The following is a 23,285-nucleotide window of genomic DNA, read 5'->3' as shown; positions in this document are numbered from 1 at the left end:
TCTGCACAAAACGGCATGGTTTTTGTGGCTGCTGCATGAGAGGTACAGGACTTCTGAATTTCCGTACTGGGTGAGCTGCTCATGATGCTTTACACGTTACACAGACAGAAGGTATTCTCAGTGCCCAGAAGGGACACCAGGTGGCAGGCTGTTAGATCCTGCCTTCTTGCCCTTACCTTATCTTCTGACCAAAAGAGCCTGGTTTGCCAGACTGGCAAAGCAAAAGCTAACAGACTGTTCTGTATCGATCTTTCAGCTAAAGACAAGCACTGATGCTTAAATTTTGGTTATTCAAGCTAGGAAGTCAGAATTCTGGTAATTGCCAAAATGATATCATCCTTGTAGGAGCAGCGTGGAAAAACAGTGAATGACTTTATGTTGGATCTTGGTCAACTTTTGAAAGAGGTTAAGTGATGTGGTTATTTCTGACAGGGGGAGCTGGTAGATCCTGGCCTGTATCAGGACCAGGAGGTGATCGTCCCCCTGTACTCTGCTCTGGTGAGGCCGCAACTCAAGTGCTGTGTTCAGCTTTGGGCCCCTCAGTACAAGAAGGACACCGAGGTGCTGGAGTGTGTCCAGAGAAGGGCTATTAAGCTGGTGAGTGGTCTGGAGCACAAGTCCTGTAAGAAGCGGCTGAAGGAACTGTGGTGGTTTAGTCTGGGGAAGAGAAGGCTCAGGGGAGACCTCATTGCTCTCTACAGCTACCTGAAGGGAAGGTGTGGGGAGCTGGGCGTCAGCCTCATCTCACAGGTAACTACTGATAGGACAAGAGGGAAGGGCTTCAAGTTGTGCCAGGGGAGGTTCAGGTTGGAAATGAGGAGCCATTTCTCCTCAGAAAGAGCAGTCAGGTACTGGGACGGGTTGCCCAGGGAGGTGGTGGAGTCACCGTCTCCGGGGATGTTCAAGGAAAGGTTGGACGTGGTGCTTGGGGACATGGTTTAGTGGGTGACATTGGTAACAGAGTGATGGTTGGACCAGATGGTCTTGAAGGTCTCTTCCAACCTTAATGATTCTGTGATTCTCTCACTGTTTGGCTGCTCTTGTTTGTAGGTTACATAGGGGCTGACTCCTTGTTAAGTCTGGGGTGGCAGTGAAGGGGGAATGGGCTATCAAAGGGGAAGATGCATAGGGCAGAGCTGTGGCTGCCTACCCAGCCTTCAGGAAGCCCTTCTTAAGAAGCAGAGCTGTCCTCATGCCAAATCTTGAACTGCTCCTGTTTCTCCTAATCTTCTTGGGAATTTCTGGATACAGAAATACTGAGCTATAAAATCGAGGTTATAGACACTGTACTTTTCTAATACAGAAGGTAATCCCATGAGATTTAACTCGGTGAGCTGCTTTTCTGTGTGATACTTGTTTTGGGTTTCTGTCCCACATTTGGTCCTTGGCAGGTGAAAAATATGCACATTAGCATTATATATCCCTTTAATTTTGCATGACTCTTTTTTTCCAGGTAATTAGGCCAGAAAAATATTCAAGGCAGCTTTGCTTTTGGGCAGTGGAATTAAAAAAAGAGAAAGAAAAGGGGGAGGGGGAGAAGGCATTTAATAAATGTAGTTATTTGTATATTTCTACTGGTTTGTTTGTGGCCTGTGAAAATCCACGCTGATAAAACACATTTGTTAAGAGAGTCTATTATTACTTTATTAAAATTATTTTGAGTTACAATTTTTTGATGCCCATTGATTTATTTGGTGCTACAAAGATTATTTTTCTGTTTTCTCATGGACAACAATGATTTCTTATGACTGGGACTTAGTATATCATGATGTTTGTTATTGGATTATATGAAAGAGATGAAAAAGGGGATTTAATTTTGGTTTTATTTGATAAGTATTCTGTGCTGTGATAATTGATGGTAGTTATTACTAGTGCACTTTTTGTTGTTAAAAATTTTTACAGTATTTCTTTCCTTACAGACCTTAGGAAATTGCATTAAGATGCACTGTAATCCCATTTTGGTCATTAAATGTACGCGCTGGATGAAATCTATCACGATATTAAAAAAAAAAAAAAAGAAGTCGAAGTTGCATGCTCAAAATGCTCAAATGTGAATGAAATGTTTTCTTAAAATGCCTTATAGCCAAGATATTACAGTAAAATAATGGAAGGGGAAATAACTGTCCCGTCAGCTGAGCGAGTAAATAGATTTTCAGCACTACAGGGCAGGAAGGTCACACTTACATGTTATCAACATCTATACTGAAGCTCAGTGCCTTTCAAAGGCAGTTGCCTTTCTGAGTCTCCCTTGCTGTGGTCTTGCCCTCCCTCTTCACAAGCTTGCAAGGAACTGGAATATTTGAAAGGATTACTTTGTCTTAAACAGCAGAGGAACCGCATTCCTCCTGCGTGCTGCGCCTCTGTGTGCCACTTTGTGTTTCCTGACACAAGGACAGGGTCAGCTGGCTGAGTCTGGTGTTGCTGTTAATGGAATGTGACATGCTGTTGAAGTGATTAATTAATCTCCAAAATGTTTTGAAAGAGGGTTTCTTTGTTTTTGCATTTTACCTTCACTGATTTATAATGATTATGGCTTTCATTATAAAGGGGAAAAAAAAATAAAAGGAAAAAAATTAAAGTGATTGCAGAACTAGGCTGTACCTGCAGAGAGATGTGCACAAAGTAATTTTGCAAGTATATAGCTACCTGAGTGTAGTCTGAACAACCACTATCAATCTGGCATCTAGTGGTCCTGCCCTTCCTCATTTTTCTCCACCATGCTTTCCCACTCCTTCCTTTTGGCTGAGCTTGTGGTTTACCCAATGCACAACAAGCTGGTTTGGGAACCCAGCTCAAAATTAATCCTACCAAAATATTGGTAGGTTGCCTCCTGGTTTCATTAAAACGTACTTGTCCAGGATCCAGTGGAAAATGCCTACTTTTCTGCACAGTTTTTAATTTTGGCATTAACACTGGCAGTGTTGTTCAGGGAAAGGTTATTGCAGTAAGTGTTCTCATCACCTGGTCGAAAGAAAAAGGGCTGCCATTCGCAAGAAGTGGCACAGCTTTCCAGTGTGCTTTCTGGGCCAGTGCTGGAGGAATCCAAAGCATGTGAGCTTAACTGCATGGCTCCTGTGAAGTGTGATTACTGTTATCTGGGAGCTTTTTGTAAATTCATGAATGCCTTGTCATCTAGATTAAAACCAAACCGGTATGTGTAGGGGATATGTAATTTTTTTCCTCAGAAGTTTACAGACTGGGAGGGGTGCATATCCACGGTGAAAGGTCAGACTGCCCTCCTCACTTAAGCTCCCTGATTTTCAGGGTACTTTAACACAACACACTGGAGGTTTCTGTAGTGATCTGGAGGGCTAAAAATGCTGAAAAGCATTTACAGCATTAAACATGCAATAAGGCCGCCATCTAAAAGCCTGGCAGACATGCATCTACCTGACTCCCTCAGGATCTTGGCTGATCCCTTTTCTGCAGACCTGGCTGCTCGGCTGATTCCTCTCTCCTTCCCTCATCCCCCTTCCTGCTGTTTTCTCCTATTAATGAGCTGTTCCACCTGCATCCCTCCCCAAAGCACTTCAGCTCTTGGCCATCTGTCACGCTTACTGCGTGTGCATCCTCCCCGTTGGTACCGGCAAGCACCGACCTTGAACTGGATGAACAGCTTACAGACTGGCACATGGCCTCGTATTCTTATGAATAACTCACTTTCTGTGTTGCATAGGAAATGACACTCCTGGGCTGCCTAGGTGTAAATGCTTTGCCTGGACGTACAGTTTCCAGGCAAAGATGTGTCCCATGAGACTGCAGGGGCTTGCGGTGTGACACATGGGCCTCTACAAAGGTTTCACCAGGCATTGAAATTCATGCCCTGCCCTAATAACACAGTTGGTTCAGGACCCATCTTCAGCTATTAGCTGCAGTTTTGTACAAAGCTTTTACAGGTGACTTTCTTCACGCGTGAAAATCTGCAAAATGGCTCCATGAGTGCAGTGAGGCTAAGCGTATTTTCCAAGGCAGATTATTTTTGGTTTGCTTAAGAATAGCTTTAGGTGAATCAGCAAAAAGGCTTCTCGACTTCCTCTCTCTGTGTAATTATAAGATGCAATTCTAAATCAGGTGCTTAGTCGTGGTAAATTGTGAAAACTGTGCTGCTCATTGGCAAGCTGTTGTTATATTGAACATATTTATTGTGTTGTTTTTTCTTAAAAGGATGTTTGACTTGAAACGAGCTGAAGAGTAACTTAAATGGCAAGAACCCGTGTTTTTCAAACTGTTACAGGATAGGATAACTAAACATGACAGGTGTTCATGGTTTTCTGACAAGATAATTTAGAGTGATTTGCAGTGTTATTACAGACCTCAACCCCAAGCTGAATTCAGTCTGTTAAAAACTACAGAGCAAAACCTTGGTGCTTGCCAGTGTAAGGGGTATATATGTTGTCAGGTGAGGCTTCCAAATGTCAGGGAATTTCATGTCAGAACTCCTCGGAGTCCTTGCACTGTAATGCAAAAGCTGCAGAGAGCCCATAGTGCAGACCACTATGTCCAGCAGGATGAAGAGCAGCAGGAGAAAAGAGGGAGGACTCCATTTTCATTGTTTCATGGGGATTTAAGGAAATTTGGAGGCCCACAACCACCACCGAGGCCTGGTCTCTAGGGGACAAATGATGTTTTATTCACGATTTATTTATTTTTTGGTGTGGCATTGTGTTTTAACAGTTTCACTCCTTGGCTCCGATGTACTACAGAGGGTCAGCAGCAGCTGTGATAGTTTATGATATCACCAAGCAGGTAAGGCTTTCTGCATGCTTTCTGCCTATGGTAAGTGCTCTGCTTGGGCCCAGGTTTGATGCAAAACCTACAGCTTCAGCGGGGCTGAGGTTTGCAGCACCTCTGGAGGTCATCTGGTCTGATCCCCCTGCTCAGCAGGGACACCCAGAGCCGGTGGAAATGAATTTTACTGCAAAAAAAAAAAAAACAACCAACAGCTAGCTGCTTCGTCAACTGGACAGAAATTCTGTCGTTTACATGTTACCAATTATTTTTAAGTAAGCATATAATCTCGTGTTTGCATTGAAGGACTGAAGTCTTCCATAGCTGCTTAACTTTGAAACCAGTAGTGAAATAAGTCTCTGACCTTTGGCTCAACATTATTCATTTGGAATGAAAATTGTATTTTCAGATGCTGAACTGCTCTTCCTCATTTCTTAGCCAGAGGAGGTTGGAGGCTCTAGCTGAATTCCTTTCTCCTGTTTTTGAAAGAAGCCCCCTACTGATAAAGCCAAGTTAGAGGAGACATTAATGGATGGATGGACATAACAGTTCACTTGCATTTTATTCCTATCTTGCAAATTGAATTATTTATTGCTAAGTTGACAAGGCTGAGTTGGTTCTCCAGTGCATTAGTGTAACGATCTATGGCAGCAGATGGTGGCCACTATAGCACAGTGGTGCTATTCTCCTTTGCTAATTTGCCAAGAAAAGATGAGAATGAGTGAATTATACTGAACTGATGGTTATTTGTAATTTAAATGTCTGTTAGTTGATCTTGCAATGAGTTGTAAGAATAGAACTTGGTTTTGCCATCCTTTTTCCAAACTGATGTGGAACAACTCACAAAATAGAGGGGAAAGTAGGAGATGTGTGTTTCACTTTTTGATGCCTAAAATTCACAGAGTTGACCATTAGAGTAGAATGGGTGTTTTTTCCCAAATGACTGACAGTGCTCCCTCTTTGGAGATATTAAAGTTAATGTAGTAAAATGAATTTTTCTAGGAATAAAAGTGATTTTAATCCTATTAATTCAGTAGTGTGCACAAGTAGAAAATTTGCTATTAAAAGATAGGTATCATCAAAAAGTATTTGAATTTTGTACTTGGAGGGGAAAAGCCAGATGAATTGTCACCTGTCTCTTTCATTTACTAATGAGTAAACTGAGGTTTACCAGGTCACAAATTTGGAAATACAGGAGTGTGGCTGTGTGTGTGAGAAGGAGAGAGAGGGGTCATTGAAAACTCTTCTGGACATTGCTGAAAATATGAGAGTGACTGAGATAATCCCTTAGGCAAAAGCTGAAATGAGACAAATGAAGCTCATGTGAAAAATGAAGGAAATCAGTTGCTAAATAAACTTAAAAGAAGAGCTGTGGCAGTTTCTTCGTCAGTGAATATTTAAGAGAAACATTCAGTGCTGCTGTCTGAATTTAAGAAGAGATTGGACTGTGCACTTAGTCACATGGTCTGAACTTTTGGGTATACCTGTGCGGTGTCAAGAGTTGGACTTGATGATCCTTAAGGGTCCCTTCCGACTCAGGATATTCTATGATTCTATGATTCTATGCTTGAAAATAAAGAAATTTAAAAATAGTGAACAAGTTTCACAATAGTGAAAATTTGGGGCAGTCTTATGATGTAGTTTGGAAAGCGGATTGCATAGATCCATCAATCTTCTTTTGGACTTGAGGTCTATGAAACTATTACATTAGTACTGTCAAAGCTGTGCTCCTCTGACTTGAAAAAAAAAACAAAAACAAAAAAAATCAAATAGAAACATCAATGGCAACTACGCTTTTAGCTTATTTATCATCTCTCTGATTTAGGATTCATTTCATACTTTGAAGAAATGGGTGAAAGAACTAAAAGAACATGGTCCTGAAAACATTGTAATGGCCATCGCTGGAAACAAATGTGATCTTTCTGATATCAGGTAATGCATCCATTTTTCCTGTTGCTTTGATTGCAGTGACTTTGATTGCATTTTCTTCCTTCTAGTAACCAATTTGCTTTACTTTTGTCTTCCAATCATGTTAAAAATGCGGAATGTGTTATGGTATGAGCAAACCCAGCAATGAAAAACTCAGCTAGAAGGATGGGCCTGAGGTAGAGTAACTTTATTCAGAGTAATTTTGAGAACTTGTGCTTTATGCTTTGCAATGACTGAAGCTGTCTCATATGGGATGTAGAAAGTGTGTGTTTTTTTTTGTGTGTGTGTATTTTTCTTCGAGCGTGACCTTCAGGTAAGACTTGTCACCTGTGCGGAGCAAGAACGTCTTGGGAGAGTGAGGGGAAGGCAGAATCTGCTGAGATTATGTTGTTTGGGATGAGAGCGAAGCTAGATTCACTCTTTTGCTTGTTAGCTGTATTTTGGGTTTGCATTTATCCTTTTGGGGAGTGGAAGCACATTCTGTTGCACAACAGTGAAACCTTTGTGTCAGTCCATGACTGTTATTTCTTGCTTCAGCTCCATGGCTATATTTGGCTCTCTTTTACGGATGTCAAAGACTGTCACAGTTGTTCAGATACATCCCCATTGTTTTATAGTCATTATTTTGACCCAGGTTCACTAGAACTCTGAAGCACATGTGTGTCTTGAAGTAAGTGATGCAGTGTTTAATGACTCAAGGAATATATAAGGGTTGAGCCTGTGTAATTTTTTTTTCCTCGCTCCTCAGTCAGTCCTAAACCAAAACAAAACTGAGTCACAGCTTTCTGTAAAACCTGAACAAGCCCTGACACTGGAGACTCCTGGTTTTCTAAGAATGGGGGACACAATACGTTGGTATCTCCTACATGATGAAGTGATATGTTTGTCAGCATGGTGAAACTGAGTCCTGTACTATGAAATATTAAAGGTCTCCAAATTTGAAGCAGAAACAAGAGGAAAGGATGTTCAGAAAAAATATAAGCTAAAATCAGCTGGCAGGAATCTGAGCTTTCAGTTGCCCTGAGAGTCACTTCAAATTTATTGCTTAAATGTTCTGAGCAATACATTTGCCCGATTAAATCAAGGATAATAAATTTGGAGATTGTCAAAAATGGCACTAATTGCAAATGAATCTATAGCCTCTCCTCCCCCTCCCTTCTGGTAGCATTTGCTGTGGCTGCAAGCTTTCAAATGTGTTCTACTGGAGACGTGTTAATGTAGGGACATGAAGAAAAGCTTGCACTATAGACGTGTTGTGAGAATACCGTGGTTCCTCAGTGAGTGACTGTGCTTTTCCTGCCACGTTACCCACCACGTTTACTCAGACGTTACGTCTACTGATTGCTGATCATCCATTTCTTGCTCCTGTTTGGCCAGTGCAGCTCTTCCATGCACAAAATATCCCAGTGTTTGCATGGTGCTCATTGTCTTCAATGAACTAATGTGTCTTAGTCATTTTGTTGCCCTCCCCCACATAATTATGAAAAGTTTTGAGAATTTTTTTCCTCTTCAATTATTCTTTCTGCATCCCCTCAGCCTTTTCTCTTTGTAAAGTCATCCAGCAATGTGAATTTAAAGAGATTTTTGGTGGACAAATAGAGAGCAGACTGTATCATACACTTTATTTTCTCAGTTTTTCCAGAAATCTGATTGTTTCTGCAACACATGTATCTGTATGTATTCTCTGTCTGCTTTATGTCTTAAAAGTGTCTTCAGTAAAAATGATTATAGGTGGAATGTGTCACCAATTTATCACACTGTCTTCAATGAGTAGAAATGCATATGTGTTTGGGCACGGAGAATTTAAAAGTAAAACAATGTGAGCACACAAAAGCAAGCTGCTGTTTGTATGCTTTTTTGGCATCTCTGTTTGGTTTTGTAGAACTTCTGGCAGATATTTTGTTGGGAATTAGAGAGACAGCTGCTTTAAAAACCTACATGAATGGAAGCAATAGAGGACTGGCTGACCAGGTCCCAGTTGATTTCATTCTGCCATCTCTATGAAAGTAGGAGGCAATATAAGGAGGTATGAATGGAAGCAGTAGGAACTGATTCTTTTCCTCTGGCAAAAGGCTGGCACTATTTTTCATAATCATTGGCCATGTTACCCTCCTCATTTAGTATCTAAAAACTGTGTTTGATCTGCCAGATGGATTTGGGACACACAGTAGTCATGCTGCTTTTCACAGTGTTGTTAATAGGCTATCAGCAGTTCTTGGTGCTTTGTGGAAGTAAATTTCTTCTTCACTTTGAAGGATTTTCTACTGCTAGACAGGCAGTTTTATTTAGTATAAATCCCCATCTTTGTTATAATGCTGTTGACTATAATACTGCTGAATGTTTGGCATATTTTTAAGTAATAACCTTTTCCTACTGATATGTGTCCTGTCCTTCTGACAGGTCATTAAAAAGTAGTTTCAAAGGCAGAAGCTGAGATATAAATATGAAAAAGTTGTAAATGTCCTATATATATATATATATATATATATATATATATATATATATATATATGAGCAATAAAGAAGTAATAGTCATAACAGCAACTGAGTAGTGATTACTTCTCTGAAAATATGGTGCACCTTCTTAACATATCATGTTCACTGGAAAGTGCCAGGTCCTTGGTTAGAGAATCCATCAAAATTTCCTGCTCAGGTCTTTCCCCTATCCATCTAGAATACTTATTTATTTCAGTAACTATTCAGAAAATCTCAATGGGGATTGAATCAACAGAACGCTTTGGAAAGCATAAAATGAAATAATTGATAAATTTCAAAATGGGTATTCTTCTAACTTTCCCTGTAGGCCTGGAACTTTCTCAGCTTTCTCAACACTATGATGGTGGTTCTTCACCCATCTTAATGTTTATTCACTTATTGGCTTAGAGTTTGATCATTTCTGCTTTTTCTTTTGGACTGACATTCAGGCTATGCACATGTACATCAAGTGGAGTTTTCAGTTCCAGCAGCACTGGAGGGAGATATTTACTGCCATGTGCTGTGGGAGTTTATAGGCTTCCTTTAGAAATGTCATCAGAGAGGGCTCAGAAGTTTTGAGATGCTTCCTTGGAATATTCTCATGTGCTGCTGTTTTATCTTTTCCTGGAATGCTGAAGTTTGCTTTCTTATCTAAGTTACAGCAAGCCTGCATTACATAACCCTATGCTCTGAAATGTCTGCTTTACTGTGGTTTGAATATTATGTTATGTAGTTAATTTTCTTTTTTACTTTTTTTTTTTTTTTTTTTTTTTTTAATCTCCATGGCCATCCACAGATGGCAATACCTTTCATGATAAAGGCCAAGGTGCAGTTTCACAGTTAGCAAGGGGAAAGCTGCTTTCACAGTGCCTTCTTCATTAGAAAGACATGTAATAAAAAGAAGCAAGTAGTGGAAGCAAGCTCCAGATACTGTAATTGCAGTCTAATTTTTTGGAAACCATTTGTAATAAATCAGGAAACTATTCTGCCTCTTTAGATTTTTCCCATGAGCAGCAGACCTGAATTATTTAAAATAATATACCTCCATAAACTAACTGGGAAATTACACTGTTGTGCTCCCACTGAGATACCTCCTGTTAAAGTCCGAGACACTGGTAATAGGAAGAAATTGTACGAGGAATCTCTGGATTAGTACTTCACAGCTGTGGGGTGAAGGTGTTGAAGCAAATTCTGTGCAACATGCAACAGTAAAGCCATACAAAACACAGCAGTTGAAATACTGAACAACTGGAAATAAAAGTAACATTGGTGGCTTGGTACTTCAGCATGTGTTCACATGTTAGCATTCAGTTTCTCTTTCTGAGATGTTGCTCAAATTCAGGAAGAGCAGGGGTTACAGATAATGGCAGGCACAGCCGGGATCAGCGTAGCCACCTGGCTCAGGCAGATGCAACATCAGCGTGGGATTTGCTTTGTGTCTGAAGCAGTTATTTTGCATGTTGTGAACTGCATTTACCAATGTTTCACACATGAAGCCCTGGCTACGAAATGAGGACATGTGATTTTAGGATGGCATCACTTTGGTGACATGGCACAGATTGGTTTTATGCCCCCAGCGAATCTGGTACTCTCAGATTTGTTCTTGCCAATGAGCTTGGAGTCAATGGCTTTCATATTTCTTTTCAGAGCCTGCCTTACTTTCCTTCACATTGCAAACTCTTAGATATGCGATGCTCTTATTGTTTTCTTCCACAGTAGTCATACGCTATGTTGTCTGAATACATGGTAAGGACAGTACTGCTGCTGGCTGCATCAGCAGAGCTGTAGGTCTTTTGCTAGTGTTTTAATGCTTTTCTTACTAAGGTCACATTTAAAAGACAAATAAATGGGGTTGTCATTTAATTTATCTCACTTCTTTCAAGGCATGCATTCAACAGCAGGTCAACAAATCTGTAAATCGGTCATTGGTGAAATACGGGTATGTTGAGTGTGACTAAATGACAAAAGAAAAAGATGACTTCTTTTGCAGGGAGGACGAGCATACTAATGCTTTTCTGATTAGGCTGTGTTTAATGTTCCAGTGTTGCGCTGCAGGAAGCTTCAGATTTATTTAATGTGTGTGGTTGTACTGAACTGACAGTATTTAGCTGCAACGTTGTTTTTAAGTATATTTCTGTCAAGGCAGGCATCTATGACCACCTGAAACGTGTATCGCAATCATGTCATTTTATGTGTTTGAGAAAGAAGAAAAAAGAACATGAAAATGAAGCTATTTCAGAGGATGATGGGCAGTAGCTGTCCCTGGAGATATTTGGTACACTTTAACCCACAGTACTGTTGTGATTATCTTGTTTTTAAGAACTCACTGAAAGGAGTTCTTCTTGAAGGAAATCGAGTACGTGATCAAAAGGGTTAATTTGAATAAACATGTATGTTCTAGATCTGGTTACCTTCCAAATATTACTACGTGACACATTCAAAAAACAAGCAAAACCCAGGGCCTTTTGATACAAATTATTTTGTGAAGTCCACAATGGTCTTTTGTATCTTGGATCAGTCTTTCCTGAGTTACTCTGCTGTATCCATGTGGGCCAGGGTGGAAGCAGGAATCACATGGTTTATCAACACATATTAATCATTCTGAGATAAAGATTTGAGCAATTACAACAAAGAAGCTATTTTTTAAACTAAATTCTTTTTTGAAAAACTGCTTTCATTTATTTGTCAATTTTCTTATAGGGAGGTTCCTATCAAGGATGCCAAAGAATACGCAGAATCTATAGGTGCAATTGTTGTTGAAACCAGTGCAAAGAATGCTGTTAACATTGAAGAACTCTTTCAAGGAATAAGTAAGTAAATTATATTATAAACAAGATTTTACTTATTTATTTTAAATGGTGATTGTTTAGAGGGCTTCTGGAAATGGTTGTCTGCTTCGGGTCTAAAGTCTTCTTTCCCAAGGACATCAAGAAATTCATTAGGCCAGTAGTGTGGCTGCTTTTTATGCAGATGTAAGCTAAGAGTGACTTTGAATGTGCTAGAGCAAAACATAGTAGATACAGGGTAGGCCTATTCCTTCTAAATCTGTGTCTAAATCCCAAACTGGGTCATATCTTATGTTTCAGACCAAGTCTGTTGTAGAGGAGACACTGCTGATCTTATCATCATGTTGATAAAAACATAAATGTTGAGAAATATGCCTGGAGGGCTACAACAAGTAGAAAACAGTCATTGCAGTGGAATCCATTAAAACAAACAAACAAACAAACAAATAAATAAATAATCTCTCTAAGTCTTTTAACAAGATGAAGTTGACGTTCCTTACAAGGATCAGAAAAAATGTCTGGTTCAGTTTGTGTCCTACAAATTCCACTTTGAGTCTCTGGCTAAGAGTGGGGGGAATTGCAGGACCCTGTGGGCTGAAAGAGGCCTCAGGAGACCTTCAGTCCAACTTGTCCCTCAAAACAGACTTGCTAGTGAGTTCAGACCAGGTTGCTCAGGCCTTTTTCCAGCTGGGCCCAAGGGTAGATGTCCCACAACCTGTCTGGGCAGCCAAATTCAGTACTTAAATAGTCTTCACAGTGGCATGGCCCTCTCCGTCCACCACACCCCATATCAAGTCAGAACCTCCCCTGGTTCAATTCTTGGCCACTGCCACACCAGTTTGCCAACATTTTTCTTAGGTTGTGGTGCCCCAAACTGGAAGCATTACTCAGCAGGCGTTACACTATCTAGGGGGAGCTAAACACTTCACTTGATCCTACTGGCTTAAGTGTTGTTGGTATGACTCTGGATGCTGTTGGCCACCTTTGCTGCCAGGGAGCACTGCTGGCTTGTGCTCAACTTGCTGCCCACAGGTCCTTTGTGGCAGAGCTTCTCCCTGGGCTGCCAGTCCCCAGGCTGTCTTGTAGCCAGGGGCTCTTCCTTTCCCCATGAAGGACTTGGCATTTGTCCTTTCTGAATCACATAATGCTCCTGTTGTCTCACTCCTCCTTCTAGCCTAATGCCTTCTGAACAGCAGCCCTGCCCTCTAGTATATTGACTGCACCTTTGAATTTGAGGCTTGGAGTAGGTGTGTATTTTTTCTCCTTCAGGTCACCAATAAAAGATGTTAAGCAAGGTACCTGAAGCACTCCACTTGTAGCTGGCTTACAGGTAGATGCATGCTGTTAACCAGTGGCCTTTAAGTCTGATGATCCAGCCAAATTTTCACACAGCTAATAGTCTACCTATCTAGACAATAAAAGCCTGACTTGGGTATATCAGGATGCTGTAGGAGAAAATGTTGAAAGTCTTGCTGAAGTCAAGGTAGGGTGACATCTAGTTCTCTCCCCTCATCACAGATCCAGCAAGATTTCGTCGTTTAGGGCAATAAGGCTTGTCAGGTATGATTTACCCTTGTTAAGTCCATGCTGAGCGGTCCTGTTCATGTTTATGTTCATGTCCTTTACTTTCATGTGCTCGGAAGCAGCTTCTAAGAGGATTTGTTCCATGTTTTTTCCAGGAAGCAGAGTGAGGCCGACCAGCCTGTAGACCCCAGTCTTATTATTCTTGCCCTTTTGGAAGACAGATGTAATATTTGCCTTTCTTCAGTCATAGGGGACCTCCCTCAATGTCTCAAACCTTTCAGATATGATAGAGATCATAAAGATCAGCTTTGCAGTGACATTGGGTCTCTTTCCCTGTGCACCCTCAGGCCTGTAGGGGTTGAGAGTTCTTAAAAGCTCCATGACTTGATCCTCTTTCATCACTAGTGGTTCCTCCTCTCCCTGAATCCTGTTTTTGGGGGTGCAGAGGCCTAGGAGACTAGTCAATAGGAGGCCAGCTCAACCTCACCTTTGTTTCTCTAAGGTCTTTATTTTATTTCCCTTCATGTATTCATAAATCAGCTGGTATTATCTATTATGTTTTGTCTGTTCAAGTATTGCTGGGCTTGCATGGGTTGTATTTGAAATTGTCAATGAGAACTGATTTTCCTAGAATACGTCTACCTTTCTGTTATGTCCTTTGAAAAAGGGCGAATGTGTAACATGGCTGTCTGGAGGAACCGGTTCTTCCTTGTGATAGTTTATTCCTTGCCTGTCTCTGATGGTTGTGAATGTTCTAGCGGAGGAACTCATCCTTGCCACGTAATTAGATAATTAGTTTCCATTTTTGATAGGCAGCGCTGCAGCTGGCAGCATGAACTGCCCCTAATAATGGGTATATTAGATGAGGAAAATCAGCTAAATTGAATTTCGTATGAACTAGATAAGCAGGCAAGTGCACTTAATACCACAGGCAATTATTTCTATATATAGAAATATTAGGTCTCAGTGGATGTACTCGTGACTTTATCAAGTACTCAGAGGAGAGAAAGGAGAGATTTGGTAGTATGTGTTCACAGAAATACAGTGAAAACCAAGTGAAAAACGCTTAGCCAGCAGGAGAAATGAATTAGCATGATTATGACAGAGTAAAGGGATATCTTTCCGATGTGTTATACCACTTCAGTCTTTGTATTTAGGGCTCCAGTGAGCAGGCTGCGACTTCAAAAATAGCCTATCTTTGGACCAAGTTGCATGGCAACATTTCTGCCTTTTCTGTGTTTGAAGCCCCTCTGTGGGGCTCCAACCCTGTTGACAGTTTCATTCATGTGGTGTCCTGTAGGTCTTGCTGCTGCTTTGGGTTTGCTTTCATGCTGCCTGAGAGATTGTGCCCTTCTCACTGTGCTTCTGTAGAAGGGCATGGTGCAGCTCCCCAGCCCCAGAGCAGAGGCAGCAGCTACTGTGTACAGTGGCTCTTGTAGGTATACTACCTTAATGTATTGTCTGCTTTGCAGTCTGCATTGAAGAGGAGATTCCAACACGTGTGGAGAATTTCTCCATTAAAAGCCTTCCCAAAATAGATGCGGCAAACAGAAAGGGTAGACTACATTTTAATTTATCTGAAAAGTTACCTTCTGCTGGCTTACATATTATATTTCCAAGGCTGTTTGAGCATAACCATTTCAGCTTTCTAAAGTGGATGACAGCTGTCTCTTTTGCAGGGGAAATACTGTGAATGGAGTGAAATAGTATAATGGGAAAAAATTACTCCATGTAATGATAAAGAGAAAGTGGAAAATAAAAGGGAAACTGGATTGTTTTGCTAACAACCAGATAAATCTTGACAAAATTATAAATGGAGTCATCTGTCTGTAACCTCCATAAAGTTATTATATTGCATTGTTTTTAAAAGTTTTTTTTTTTTTTTTTTTCTGATAAGTCTCAGGATTCGAGTATTTGACTGCTTTGAGGTATGTCTTAGTTGCAGAGCCTCAAAACAAATATGTTATCCTTAATTCTTCACATGAAAGTACAAGATGTGAAAGACTAGAATCTGCAAAAACTTTTGATTTTTTGACAGTGGGGCAACTCTGGTGGGACAGGGACTCTGCAGGCAGTATACTTAGGCTAATAAAGTTGGGGATGCAGATTTAGCAAAAGAGTCAGCAAAGTCAGGTGTCCTCTGTGCTGGAGAGTTTTCACCGAGCTGCGTAATCAAATGCAGCTCCTGGCTGTCTCTTGTACCTCTGTGATTTCAGATGGCAAGCCAGTCAACTTAGCCTGATTACATTTAGCAGCGCCTGACTGAAGGCTTGCTGTGATTGTGAAACATCACGTGGCTGCTTATTTCTCTGTAAACAAGAAAAGAATGTCATTAGTACAGTCATATATTCCCTGCTTGGATTAAATTTTTCCAGATGACTTTCTTGAAAGGTTTTTGGCATCAAAAGGGTTTCAGATTTTTATATATATATAAGATTATATATTATGATTATATATAATGTATTTATTTCATGTGTTCCAGTGGTTGTGTTGTTTATGTTTGTTAGGGTTTCTTGTTTTGTTTAAAAGATAAGCGTCTATGCAAGTGATTGCTAATTAAGTTTTGATTCCCAGCCTTAGAAGAATCACAGCCCTAGGAGATGCTGGGAACTCACCACTTGTATAGACTTCAGCAACGGCAAAAATGCCAGGAATGTATTTAAAAATAGTGGTAAAAGTTGTGGATGTGTGTTGGGTCACACCACGTCTGTATGTCCCTTCTTGTTTATGGGTACACTGCAGTACACTGACCGCTGATTGTGCCTGTGAAGGCAGCTTACCCATCAGGTTTTAAATGACTAAACAAGCTTTCCCAAGCAATCACACCCTTGTAATTTTCAAACACCCGCTCATTTAACAAGTAAAACAAGCCTTCGTTACATTATTCAAATCTAGTACACACCCAGCTGTTTCTCTTCAGTGTGTGTGTGTGTGTATACTGCCTGTTATCTGAGCATGGAGGTGCCCCAGATACGAAAGAGAAGATTACATAAAAGCCACCCCTGCAAATGCCAGCTGAGATGTACCTCCCAGGTTAACAGCCCTCCGCCTCCGCAGGTCCAAAGGTAAACAGGCAGTGGGACAAGTAAGCTGCTGAAGAATACCTAGCCAAATGAAATAGGAAATAGCCATGTGCTTAAGCGACAAATAAACTCTGGGTGTGCATTATTTCTTCAAGTCTGGCAAATATAGGGGCTGGTGTGCTACCAAAGGAACCAAGGTTGGAGCATTTCAGCATCCTCTGTGAAATGAGGAATAGGATTATCGGGGTTTCGCTGCAGAAGGCTTGTAAAGAGCTGTTATCACACTCCAGTCTTACTGATGGTAGTACTAAGAGCACAAGACAGGCTTATGTTTAACAATCCATTGAAGAAAGTTCTTCCTAGAGTAGGCTTGCTAATTAGAGCAGAGAGTTTCTGTCTCTGGATACAACCTTTCATGTGGTAAATGCTCAGTTATACACATATGAAGCTATTGATTTTCTGATGCCTTGCCAGCAGCTCATATATTGAATATTTAATGTAACCCAAATACTTGTTTCCTAGAAATACTGGGAGATTCAAAAACAACAACAACAACAACAACAACAAAGACCCTCTAGAGTTTATAGTTTAACTACTCATGTACTTGACAGACTGCAGAGGAATGTATAAAATGGCCTTACATGAATGGAGTTGTAGGTGGGCAACTGCAGAGCTTTGTGTGGTTTTCATCCTGTTACCTTCTGATAGGTAGAGATCTGTGAACTACTGTGGAGAGGTCTGTGAAAGACATTTTAAGCAAATCAAGTACTTTTATGCTACAGTGAAATTCATGCCACTTTTGGCATGTGATTTGCTATAGCCCAAGCTCATAACTGAATTTTTGTGGGGGGCATTCACAATACTGTTAAAGATGGAAGAAGATTTGAGATTATATTTTTTACAGTTTATGGTCCCTGTGTTATAGGATTATTTCTCCTCTTGCTTTCAAAATTTTGATTAGTGAGGCAAAATTTACTGGCCTTTGGACTAGTCTTAAACTTGTAAGGTCACGGAATTCTCTCCAACCATAGGTGAGCTTTTCAACATAACCAAATCAGTAAACTGAAACAGACCCAAATTAATTACAGCATGACCTCAACTCAAGATTGGAGCTCTTATTAATTAAAGTCTTTCTTTTTTATTAATTAAAGGCTTTCTGTTATTTACTTTGATGCATATAAGATTTTTTTTTTTTCTGGTGATTTTGATTACATGAACAGTATTGTCACATCCCCTTGCAAGAACTTGAATGTCACAATTTTATCCTTTTGCTTGGAAAAAAAAAAACAATCTTGGAGATGCTATTAGATATGCTATTAGAAGTATTAAAATAATTGCAACCTAACTATGTTTACTTATGCAATGTCCTTTATTGTAAATGTGTGCTACCTTGCATGAAAATTTACTGCGTGAAGTAAACAGCTGTCAGCTCCATAAATTGGGAAAATTCTGCTTCACTGCAGTATGGGTGAGAAGAGGAAAATAGAGACTGACTACTGGGCCAAACTTTATAACCCACATCAGAGACACTGGGAAATTCTAACATACCAGTGAAACTGGTTTCAAAGGATGAAGGGATTTGGGGAGATAAGAGGTGTGACTGCCATAAGTCCTACAAGCACAAAGGGTCACATATGCAAATGCCAAAACTGTTGGGTAAGATGTGCCTGCTGCATTCTGCCGTGCATTCACGGATGGCTGGCTTTGCTAATATGGTTTACAGAAAGCTGTACTTTGCAGGGGTTCACCTTGCTCTGATTCAGCTAGCAGTTTTAGGAGGAGTTTCTGGCCACTGTCTAACCATTGTACTTGGGGCAGCCCAGCTTTTCTCAGGTGAGCCACAGCAAGCACGTTGTCAGAAAGCTGAGAGAAAACAGACATTAATTTTCCTTTCTCCTACACACACTAATTGACTATCTGTTCAGCGCTTACAACTGGAGCATCACATTCAAAAAGGAACAAAGAGAGCAGATTTTATTACTGTGATGATGCGTCATGCTTCCAGCTGCAGCAGAGCAATCCCCGTCTGCCTTTCTTCAAGATCTTCTTGCAGAGCTGTCATCCAGTCCCTGTTGCCTCTCTTGCTTCCTGCTCCAGTTTTCTTTTTTCTTCCCTCTTATTTTCTTTACCTCTTGTCCCTCCCTCCCTTCCTTTGCCTCTGGCACTCTCAGAACCACAATTCCCAGAGTGCCAATTAATCTCTTTGCATTACAAATCTCAGATTCAAAAGCAGGAGTTGGAACTCAGCCGGGCATTGGAGCAGACCCTGACCTTCAGACATGCCAGAAAGGGGGATATAGCTGATTTAGTGCTTCCCACCTGTTAACCTGGGAAGTTCACTTCAGAACCTTGATATTTCCGTAATCCTACCTTGAGCAGTCTGTTGTGATGATTATTATTTTATACATGATTATGTGCTTATTGGAATGAGATCATGGAGGACCCCAAGGCCTCTGCATAGAGGCGAATGTTTGCCAACAATTTCATTGCGTGAAATAATCTATGAAACATGCCCTAAACATTAGCAAAATTAAATCAAAATATGTAATTACATAATTAATGCAGGTGCAAAATCTAATTTAAATCACAGTCAATAGACTTGACTCCATGTAAGTGTCAGTGATGGGAACCATATGGAGCTTTATATTGCCTCTAGCAGAATGATTTAATAATGAATCTTGAAGTTCCCCCTTTTACCAGTTCTTAGATAAATGTATGCACATCTATTTTTCTCTAATCACCTATTTCATCTGGAATCCTAAAGCATGTGCTTGGTATTCTTTTGTCAAATGGTAAGCTGGCTGGCTGTGTCCTGCTCTGTAAAATGTGGAAAAGGTATTTAATTTATGGTCTAGTTTGTTCAGTTAAACAACAGAAGTAAAGTTCTGTATCCCATAGAACTTTTGAGCTAACTCAATCTTGACAGAGCAATATTTGGTCTGAGGTGGAACTGTCTTAATCTATTTATTTCTTGAGCAGAGAATTGTTGAGCCAAATGTTGGGGCACTACTGCTCCTATCTGATGTCTACTGCATGAAGAAAATAGCATACGTTAGCAGTGCTGTAGGTTATAAAAGGTAGAGGTAGATGAGCATTTTTTTTTTTTTTAATTTTCTCTGGAACAGAAGTTATGTATGCCAGTGAAAAATACTTTTAAATTAGTGTATACTTTTTAAAAAATTAATTCAGTTTATAACCTCTAGTGATCCTGACTCAGGGCCAGCTGGACTGTGTTGGTGTCAGCAATATTAGCGCTATGTTTATCAATAGCTGAATTACAACATGAGATGATGACGATCCTTTTAGGTAGCAATAGCAGTTGAGCTGTTTCAGAAGCACCAAATGCAGATGAAGGCTCGGCGTTTCTCTGCTAATCCTTCATGTTCTTTTGCAACGTAAACCTTTCCCTGTTACAGTGTGGTTGTGAGACTGGCTGCTAAGAAGGCCCAGGGGGAGACTATCAGCCACACAACTTTCTGGCTGGTTATTTTCCTATTACCTAGATCCATTGCTCTGTAATGAAAGCATGCTTTCTAAAATTAATACCATTTCCCACGACCCTTAGTGAAGAATCACCATATCGTTTGCTGTGGAGCCGGTTCCCAGTTAGTTATTAGACTGAGCTTCATGCTCCAGCAGAGTTACTCCTGTCAGCTCCTCATCAGATGGTAAAAGTTCCTTGAGCAGGGATAAGTCTGGTTACTAAAATTAAAATGATTTAACTCAGTGGCTTAACAAATGTTGTAATAGGAGAAATAATGATAGGAGAAATAATAAACTCACCTACAAAAAAACAACCAACCAACCAAACAAACAACCAAACAAAAAAACTCAAACTTGTAAACTTTTAATCTGTTTAAAACTTTATTTCCTTGCGTTGAATTCAAGGGGGATATCAAAACAACAGAAAACATGAGTGGTTAATGACAAACAGTACTTAAGATCAAAGCCCAGAATAATTAATCAGCAAATATTATGCCCAGAGATTTTTCTCTTTATGCTTGGTATCTGTTATCTACTTTTTAGAAAAAAAATCATTATGAGAAATGAAACAAACCAAGGTGATTCTTAACCATGTGTATGGTGTCCTGCCGTGAACTGGCCAAAGTGTTTGCTGACCTTGAAGCTTACAATGTTTTTGCTCCAAAGATAAGCTTGCCTGCTTGTTTGCATACCATCAAAGTGCTACAGAAAAGATTTGAAACTTATAAGAACTATGAAATACTGAATGAGAAACAGAGATAATAAGTGTTTAATGCGGACTTCTAAAACAAAAGTTAAGCTAGTTTGCCTGTAAGAGCTCTCCTCTTCCCAACTTACTGTTAGAAGAAACAAATGTTTAGGGCTTGTTTGCTTAATGGTATCTTATGGAAACCATGTCCATAGATTCCAACTGTTTTTAGCTACATTGTGCTGTGGGACAAATGGGCAGGTTTTTATTTTACCTGGAAATGGTAGGTATGTCTCTAAAATGACAACATTATCTTCTTCGAAAGCCTCTTACAGATAATATGTTCTTCATAATTTCTAAAGCTTTCACGAATTAGTGGAGACAGTCCCCAAACAAAGCTGATAGAACTGATGACATCCTAACATCTCTGACCACCTATTCTGCTTTTTATTTTACCTCCAAAGGGCACTTAGATTATGACTAGATTTCTTGCTTGTATGCAGGGTGTAAAGCTGATATTTTACTAACCTAAAGTAGAGTGCAGAGCTGTAATGACAGTGCTTATACGTGCTTAAGCCCTCAAGATACTTGTTTCCTACTATGTTGGACCAGATACAGTATTTTTACCTTAGTAATATGACGAATTTTTGTCCTCTCATTCAGTTGTAGAAATACATAAGATTGTCTGCTCCAAAAGTCTCACTTTTGCTGTACAATACACCTGTTCAGACATGATTGAACAAGATAGATGAAATTTTGATGGATTTGACCAAAGGTAATTTAGGGACAAGTTTGACCAATGAAATATTGCTGTTTGATTTCATTGGGATTGGATTTTACCTGAACGGTTTTAATTCATTGCCACCACCCTCAGGTAATTTGCAGGACTCAGGCTTCAACATATATAAATAATTCATGGAATATTTGGAAAGATAGAGCTGTGAATAAATACAGCAGAGGATGGGGAAATCTGAACTCTTAAGACCCACCTGAATCATGATCAGCTGTTCACCGAGCCTTTATGTTCTCGAAGTGTCGTATAACAACAATTAAATATTTTGACTCTTGTTATTTAACATAGGTAGGAATAAAAACAGGAGTAATTCACAGAATCTAGATTCAGCTTCAGAAAAAAAATTTCCAGCAAATCCACAAGGTAGCGAGAAAGTAAGTTATCGTGACTGTAACCTCTGAGATACTGAAAGAGAGATGACACAGTAGGTGTAATGGAAAAGCCAGGCCTGACCAAAGACAGAGACCAGGGTTGGACTTGGGAAGATCTTGTTTTTCCTCTTACAATTCTGATAATTGAGCATATTATGGTATGTTGTCCATGAGTAGGTAAGCCAGTTAGACCAAAGATGCAGCAGTACTAACGAGACACAGGGTAGAGACGTGGATCAGTGCTTTATGCCCTGGGGGAGATGTCTACATCTTCTGTGATGGCTGAACTTCTTGCAGATGCTTAAAATAATCACCCCTTAAGATTATTAAGAAGTCAGGAGAGCTGGGGATGGGTGTTGTTAATTAATAAAAGCTGTCATCCCCGGAGACATAGGTACCCCTTGAAGGACAGAGGGATTCAATAAGAACAGATTTGTTTTTCTTTTCCAAGTATAGGCAGTATGTGTTTAATTACAGTACTTTGTAAAGCTCTAGTGTACAAGGACTAAATGACATGCAGATTTAGGAGTGTCAAGATCTTGTTAAACTAGAACCATTCATGTTTAAGTGGAATTAGGAGAAAGTCAAGAATTTTCTGCATCTTAGTTGTGAATTTCTAAGTAAGATAACTTTTTTAAATCCATGTGTAACAACTTCAGTGTACTTAGGGCTTTCTTTGATAGCCGTATTTCATATGTCTTTTTTAAATGTTAAAACATCCTCCTTTCATAAGCAAATGCAAGGGGAAAAGATTCAAGGTACAAAGAAGATGGTTCTTTTCTGGTGAAACTTTACAGATGTAATTCTTATGGAAGCTAAATCATCCAATTATCTGCATGCGTTGTTAGTACATTGGGAAAATTGAATTCGCTGTGTCTCCTCATGTATTTCAGGTCGGCAAATTCCACCCTTAGATCCTCATGAAAATGGTAACAATGGAGCAATCAAACTTGGAAAGCAGACTTCACAGACGGGTAGGCGGTGCTGCTGACCCAACTTGATCTTCTGAGATTTACTTGAAAAACAACACCGTTTGCTTTTTCACTGAGAAAGGACTTCATGATCTCGGTGATGTGGCTCCTTATCTTGAAAGCAGTAATTTCAATACTTCCCGTGAGTAATAATGCAAGGACCAGAAGTGGAAAGCTTTACTTCAAAGTGATTTTGCAAAACTTACTTGGAAAATCCTCTCAAAATTACAACGTCTTAAGAATTCTGATTCTCTGTTTAAGCCACTGACTTTTTTTTTTTTTTTTTTTAATAAAAAGAACCTTTTATATTATAAATTGTACATTTGCTACAAAAACTTCTCTTCTTACATTGCAAAGTGGACTTGGCATGTCTTTAGAGCTTTCTGTGTAATAATAGGGTGCAAAAACACATAAAAACTGAGTTTTGGCTTACAGTTTCTCTGCCATCTTGCTAGCTGGACTCTGCTTCCATATTTTTCTAAATCTGTAGCTTCAACTTCTGCGTTTGGTAAATG

At 39.8% G+C, this 23,285-nt stretch overlaps 1 protein-coding gene across 1 annotated transcript in view; it reads left to right on the top strand.

Annotated features, from left to right (window-relative positions):
* The window catches only part of RAB31 (RAB31, member RAS oncogene family), a 59,213-nt gene extending 36,163 nt beyond the window's left edge, over positions 1–23,050 (top strand). The window contains exons 4-7 of the mRNA XM_082752646.1: positions 4,675–4,746; positions 6,554–6,660; positions 11,832–11,941; positions 22,693–23,050. Of these exons, the coding sequence (XP_082608772.1) occupies positions 4,675–4,746; positions 6,554–6,660; positions 11,832–11,941; positions 22,693–22,790 (387 nt within the window). The 3' untranslated portion in view covers positions 22,791–23,050. The remainder of the gene's footprint in view (positions 1–4,674; positions 4,747–6,553; positions 6,661–11,831; positions 11,942–22,692) is intronic.
* The last annotated feature ends 235 nt before the right edge of the window (positions 23,051–23,285 follow it).

Source organism: Aythya marila (genome assembly GCF_965140915.1).
Source record: "Aythya marila genome assembly, chromosome: 2".
In the NCBI taxonomy this organism is placed as follows: Eukaryota; Metazoa; Chordata; class Aves; order Anseriformes; family Anatidae; genus Aythya; species Aythya marila.
This window is presented reverse-complemented; position numbering and strand designations above follow the sequence as displayed.